The sequence below is a fragment of the Cucurbita moschata genome, unplaced genomic scaffold (genome assembly GCF_002738365.1).
Source record: "Cucurbita moschata cultivar Rifu unplaced genomic scaffold, Cmos_1.0 Cmo_Scf00036, whole genome shotgun sequence".
Taxonomy (NCBI): Eukaryota; Viridiplantae; Streptophyta; class Magnoliopsida; order Cucurbitales; family Cucurbitaceae; genus Cucurbita; species Cucurbita moschata.
The window spans coordinates 2,039,005-2,045,405 of NW_019268552.1; the positions used below are offsets into that span (position 1 = coordinate 2,039,005).

The following is a 6,401-nucleotide window of genomic DNA, read 5'->3' on the forward strand; positions in this document are numbered from 1 at the left end:
GAAGAATTTTTTTAAAAAAAAAAAAAAAAAAAAAAAATTATGGTTGAAACTAACTTTTTGAAAAACCAAATGATCAAAACAACCCATCTAACCAAGTTGATCAAAATTGAGAAAACCAACCACCATTTTGAATGGTAAAATGTATGGGAAAACCCCCGAAATGAAACAACTAATTTGATTGAATATTAATTATGTAAAATTGATGAATTTGCGTTGGGTCTTCTTGGGTTTGTCTAGTTATATATTATGTTCTCAATTATTTGATTTTGAGTTGCCTCTCCTATAATTAACCCCAAAGTTAAGCAGTGATTAAGAATATATATATATATATATGTTATTTGAGGGAATTAGGTGGGGTAATTAGGAGGGTGATTAGGAGGGTGATTGGGAGGGTGATTGGGAGGGTGATTAGGAGGGTGATTAGGAGGGCGATTAGGAGGGGAGAGAAGATGAAAGAAGGAAGAGGTTGTAGGTTAGAAACTTGGGAAATAAAGACGTTGAAAGGAGAACGAAAATGAGTGTAGGAAGCAAGGTGTTGTCACAGTTGGATTACTTATATATTGTTATTCGTTAGAGTGTGGTTAGGGTTTTCAATATCTGATCTCATCTAATCAGAGGCGAGGTGGGTTTGGTTTAGGATGTGCAGCAGAGGCCACTGGAGACCTGCCGAAGACGACAAGCTTCGGGAGCTGGTGGAGCGATACGGGCCTCATAACTGGAACGCCATAGCTCAAAAGCTTCTAGGAAGATCCGGTACGTAGATAGGTATATGAATTGATTGTGCCTAGGTAGGGCAGGAATGAATGAATGAATGAATGAATGAATTAACGTGGAAGTTCCTTCAGGGAAGAGCTGCCGGCTGAGATGGTTCAATCAGTTGGATCCCCGAATCAACAGAAGCCCGTTCACAGAAGAGGAAGAGGAGAGGCTAATGACGTCCCACAGGGTTCATGGGAACAGATGGGCCATTATTGCAAGGCTGTTTCCTGGCCGCACTGACAACGCCGTCAAGAACCACTGGCATGTCATCATGGCTCGCAAGTCCAGGGACAGCTCCAAAGCCAAAGCCAAAGCCAAAGCCAAAACCAAAACCAAAACCCTAACCCCATCATCTCAAAATCACCTTCTCTTTTCTTCCTTTCTGCAAACGTCATGTCCACCAAACAACAACGCTTCCCTCTTTCTCAACCACTCTCTATATCCAAACCCCATTTCTTCATTCATCCCCAAACCAACAGGTAAAGACTAATGCTACTATTTCATCGAGTAAAATTAAAATCCTCCTCCTCCTCCTCCTCCTCCTCCTCCTACCTATAATTATTATATATGTGTTTGTCTGAGCAGATAGAAGCGTGGAGTTTTACGACTTTCTCCACCTAAACGCTGAGTCCATTAACGCAAGTGAAGTGATAGACAACTCAAGAAAAGAGGATTATGAAGAGGTGAACCAAGAAGCCACCGCCACCGCCGCCCGCCCGCTATTTCCGTTCATTGATTTCTTTTCTGCCCAAACCTCCAACTCCATCTCATCCTCACATAATTAATGCTACTAAACCAATCTCCTTCCTCCTTCCTATCCCACGTCTTACATATCCTCTAACTCATTTGGGTGATCGATCATGAGATCACATATACATGTATGCATAAATATATTATATATTGTACACACACTTCGACACTTACATTAGATTCACTACAACACCTCCACTCTTATTATTTGCCCTTCATGTCCATTTCATTCGCTTCAAATTTAAACTTATCATTATTTTTATATACATATGGAGCTGAAGTGAAAAACTCTATAAACAATAAGAGATAGTGGTTTCTATATATTGAAACATATATATTGGCAAGAGTTTAGGGACTTGTTTGAATAGGTATAAAGCTGGGCCTAGTTGCTTGTTAAAACTTTTCCTCCCTTTTCTCCCTCAAAAGAATCCTTCCATGCAGAAAATAAAAAGTATACATACATTCATATCATAAGTAATCTTCTTTACGGAATTAGATTTGGTTACATCTTACTTAATTTGCGTCATTAACTGTCATATTCAATATCTGCACAAGAGAGAGTGAGAGAGTGAGAGAGGGAGAGAGAATGTTAATGATGGGGAGAAAGAATGGAGATGTATATTTGTGGCGACATTTCAAAATATCAGCGGCATGAATATGCACGTGGAATATCCATTCCTTTAGTTACCACTCTCTAGAGATTGCAGGAAAGCCCTAGTTCTAATAAAACAACCCAACGGGCATTCACGACATACAATGAAAAAGGAAGCCCGAGGACACGGGGTCTAAAAGCTGAACTATAAATACTGCCGTACCATCACTGACCTTGCTTCAAATTTGGATACGCAAGTGTTTCGCTAAATAATTATAACACATGTACAACAAGATTACCCCCCTTTCCAAATAAACAAAAATAGAGAAACCCCAAGAATACATATCGTCAGCAAAAACTACATTTTCATTGTGGTTAAATAGGGCACAACTAGGTGAGGGGATAAAAAGTTCGTCACGACATGAAAAACAGAACAAACCTTTCTTTCGATTGGGAAGAAATTTTGAAGTGCAAAAATTCCTTCAAAAATCAGTAAGAAAGGCCAAGCCATGTTAACCATGAATCACATGCGCCTTCATCCTGCTTCAAAAGCCAATGAACTACAATCACGAGGACAGATGTAATATGTTAATAGAACCAAAAGAAACTTCAGATGGTTCATGAAGAAATCGGTTCATATGGATAAGATAGCCATGGGTGTTTCAGAGCCTCAGATGCAGAAGGGCGTTTCTTGGGATTTATCTCAAGCAGATGTGCAACAAAGTCAATAAACCCTTGATCCCCCATTGGCAATCGGTGCCTTAGTGATGTCTTTTTCGGTATTAGATATTCCAGTCTATTGCTTTCCTGGAAAAAGAAAGAGAGAGAGAGAGAGTTTATGTAACATGACATGATAAACATGAACAAAAACCCCCATTACAGGTGTCAATTAAAAAAATACAAAGAAAGGAAGGAGGAAGAATGAGAGAGCTAGGAATTATAGAATAGAGTTCGGTAGGGTTGAAACGTTCATGGACAAGTGATTAAAAAGATATTGAATGGCCCAACAGAAGCACCGGGCAAACATTCATTGCTTGACAAGATAATCAAGTGAAATCTAAAACCAAATGTGGCATCAAATCTTTTCAACGGACTATAAAGAATTCCAAACATAACTCAACTAGCAAACAATTGTTGCCAAAGCTAACCAAATAGATACTCTTATCTGTTCGTGTATAAAGAATATTAAAGGGCCTCCAAAAACATGGAGGGCTACATAAAATCCAAGAACCTTGAAATTTATGTTCGTGATCAGATATTTATTCAGACAGATGGGGGTATGGAGCCAATACAAAACACTTCAGAAATTCGGACAGGTAAGTGAGAAGAAAAACGGAGCACCAAAATCACATGCAACAGGAACAAGTAGGTTCACCCAAAATTGAAAAATATTTAAAAGATTCAGGTTTCAAAAGTGGCTTTGATGAGTTTTAGATGGACCATTCCCTTCTTAAATTACTGTTTTTCTTATTAATTTAATTTTTAGAGAGATATAAGTCACATATCTAAATAAATCCCTAGATTTAAGCAAAAGTAAATCTAAATAAATTCTTGGATAACTGGAAATCTAAATAAATCCCCCACACACTAGGTAGTTAAATAAATATCTACTAAGTTAAGACTAATCCTTAGACATTCCTTTCAAGTTGAGTGATCTGTCATTCATTCTCAACTTGAATACTTACTTGAATACTACCTCATGAAGCAGTAAAGTTGTGAAATCTTTTTGTTAACACTTCTGTCAGTTGAAAGAGAGCACATGACTTATGCATACTATCCACTTTGAGCACTTCCATAAATCGTTTTTTGTCTCTCGTGCTCCCTCCTCTCAGAGCATTTCCACAGTGTTGCTCATTTCTCTCATGCTCTCTTCTCTTAGAGCACTTATACAGCGTTGCTCACCTCTCTTGTGCTCATTCTTGTTGGAGCACTTTCACAAGCATTGCTCGTCTCTCTCGTGCTCACTTTTCTTCGAGCACTTCCAGATGGAAGAAATATTTCCCTAGGTGGAAGATTGATCCCTTTCTCTCAGGCTATTTTTTCCAACCGTCCCATTCTTTTTTCTTTTTTTCTGGTTTCCAAGGTCTATGCGACTATGATATTCATTAATGATAGTGAAAATTTGATAAGAGACCTCTTCTGGGAAGGTGTTGACCTTGAGGTGTTTCTTCGAGGCTTTTTCCTATAATATGGTCTGGTCTGGCCAAGGAGTTGTAGTTACATGGAGGAGTTTCTTTCCCATTCCCCCTTCTGGAGTAAGGGTAGCAGGTTGTGGTCTGCATGCCTTTTTGCTATTTTGTAGGGGGCCTAGGGGCTTTGGAGGAAAAAAATAATAAAACCTTTGGAGGAGTTGAAAGATCTGTAGGGTGGTTCCTTATTAGATTTCATGTTTTTCTTTCGAGTTCACTGAAAAATATTTTTTTGACTTTTATTTCAGCCCCATACCTTTTCTTGGGTTACATGAGAAGGAGGTCAATTTTTGTGTTGATGTGTGTGTAAGTGTTTTGATGTGTAATATTGATTTGTATGAATACGTGTACTCTAATAGGTATCACTTTTCGTGTAGTACTTTTTTAATTAGGCTCCTTTTTTTTTTGTATCCTCATGTACTCTTTCTTCTTTTTTTTTTAAATTTCTTTCTCGGGTATTCTTTCATTTTGTTTCCTTAATAAAAGCCTGCTTAAGAATAATAATATTAAAATAAATAAATAAACATAATAATAAAAAAGATCTTTGCATTTCCTAATCTTGTCGAGGTTATCTGGTATGACGAGTATTGACCACGTGAAATGATATTCTCTTTTTATCACTGGATGTTTTTAGTTTTTTGAGACTTTCTTTTCGCTTTCTTTTTTCAAAATTTCATCCTTTTTAGAGTAAGGAGTAAGCAGGAAGATAGGTAGATTTTTTCCTAACCCTCCAAACGGAACAATTATGTCCCCCTCCAGAAGCGTGCATTCTTACAACTTTTTTCTGTTATTATTTATCATGACTTAACCACTCGCAGTTAAAAAAAAAAAAAAAAAAAAAAAAAAAAAAAAAAAAAAAAAAAAAAAAAAAAAAAAAAAAAAAAAAAAAAAAAAAAAAAAAAAAAAAAAAAAAAAAAAAAAAAAAAAAAAAAAAAAAAAAAAAAAAAAAAAAAAAAAAAAAAAAAAAAAAAAAAAAAAAAAAAAAAAAAAAGTTAACAAATGAGATCCTAAAAAGATATCTTCACCAACTGGAATTAACTAATGTGAGAGAGATGAATTTCTAAATACTTGCATCACATACTTCACCTCGCCATAAGAGCTCATTCTGTAAATTGTGTGAGAAAAATAAGCAATTGAGATAAAAAAATAATAATAAAAAAGAAAAAAAGAAAATAGGAAAACATGAAATCGCATGTGCGTTGTAACAAACTGAAACAAACATCTCATACTATAACATATCAGGCAGGATATTTGAGAACTAAATGAATGGCTTTGAAGAATATGGAGGCTTCATATCACAGTTCCAGATATTGAAATATTTTACGATATAGCATATTCTTACCTGATTTCGTTCATACAGCATATGATTCTTGGTAAAATACTTGTATGTATCTCGTCCCTTGGCAAGCATACTTTGATCAATAGGACTTATAATTCCAATCACTCGTGCAAGTAATGTAGCGGGTGAATCATTTTGAAAGAGAACCTGCAAGCGAAATATCATATGAACTATTTTCAGCAGCGTATTAACAATAACAATAAAAATAAAAATAAAAATGCTACTGGATGAGTATGAAATTTAACCCCCCAAAAAACTTTAGTCACTTAGAAAAGGAACTACAAATGCGTTTTGTACAAGAACTCTAAAGAAACGATTCTTTTTTTTTCTTTTTCAGGTGAACGATGCCACTGATCGAGGCAGGAGGGTGCTCGGGAGCCATGATGCCACAGAGGGGTGACCCGGGGAGTCTAGGAGTCTGCACAGTCATGCATTGTCATATCATACGTTTGGTACCCCATTAACTTCTCTTATGAACTTCATGTATCACATAAACATTTGTCTTTGTTTGGAACTTTTTTTCTTAATTGCTAAATTTTTTCCGTAAAATCTTCTTCCTCTTTTTTCTACGTGTTTTCCTTGCATAGTCTGTTGCTCTTAAGAGAAGGAAAAAATTAGTAATAACAGCAACGTCTTCTTCAATCTGAACCCCCCCCCCCCCCCCCCCCCCCCCCCCCCCCCCCCCCCCCCCCCCCCCCCCCCCCCCCCCCCCCCCCCCCCCCCCCCCCCCCCCCCCCCCCCCCCCCCCCCCCCCCCCCCCCCCCCCCCCCCC

General features: G+C 37.4%; 2 protein-coding genes across 3 annotated transcripts in view; one reads left to right on the forward strand and one right to left on the reverse strand.

Annotated features, from left to right (window-relative positions):
* The first annotated feature begins 481 nt into the window (after nt 1-481).
* Nucleotides 482-1,682, forward strand: LOC111431625 (transcription factor MYB52-like). Its single transcript, XM_023068317.1, has 3 exons — nt 482-753; nt 846-1,238; nt 1,345-1,682. Exons 1-3 carry the CDS (start codon nt 639-641, stop codon nt 1,542-1,544), a joined length of 708 nt encoding a protein of 235 aa, XP_022924085.1. The 5' UTR covers nt 482-638; the 3' UTR covers nt 1,545-1,682.
* Nucleotides 1,683-2,295: 613 nt separating this feature from the next.
* Nucleotides 2,296-6,401, reverse strand: part of LOC111431733 — an 11,223-nt gene continuing 7,117 nt past the window's right edge. For both annotated transcript variants that reach the window (XM_023068454.1, XM_023068453.1), the window contains 2 exons: nt 5,633-5,776; nt 2,296-2,908 (listed from right to left, as the gene is read on the reverse strand). In XM_023068454.1, coding sequence (XP_022924222.1) covers nt 2,720-2,908; nt 5,633-5,776 — 333 coding nt within the window. In that variant the 3' untranslated portion in view covers nt 2,296-2,719. The remainder of the gene's footprint in view (nt 2,909-5,632; nt 5,777-6,401) is intronic.

Coding starts and splice junctions, on each gene's coding strand:
- LOC111431625 (XM_023068317.1), top strand. CDS start 639: ATGTGCAGCAGAGGCCACTGGAGACCTGCCGAAGACGACAAGCTTCGG. Junction 754..845: donor AAAGCTTCTAGGAAGATCCG/GTACGTAGATAG, acceptor AAGTTCCTTCAG/GGAAGAGCTGCCGGCTGAGA. Junction 1,239..1,344: donor ATTCATCCCCAAACCAACAG/GTAAAGACTAAT, acceptor TTGTCTGAGCAG/ATAGAAGCGTGGAGTTTTAC.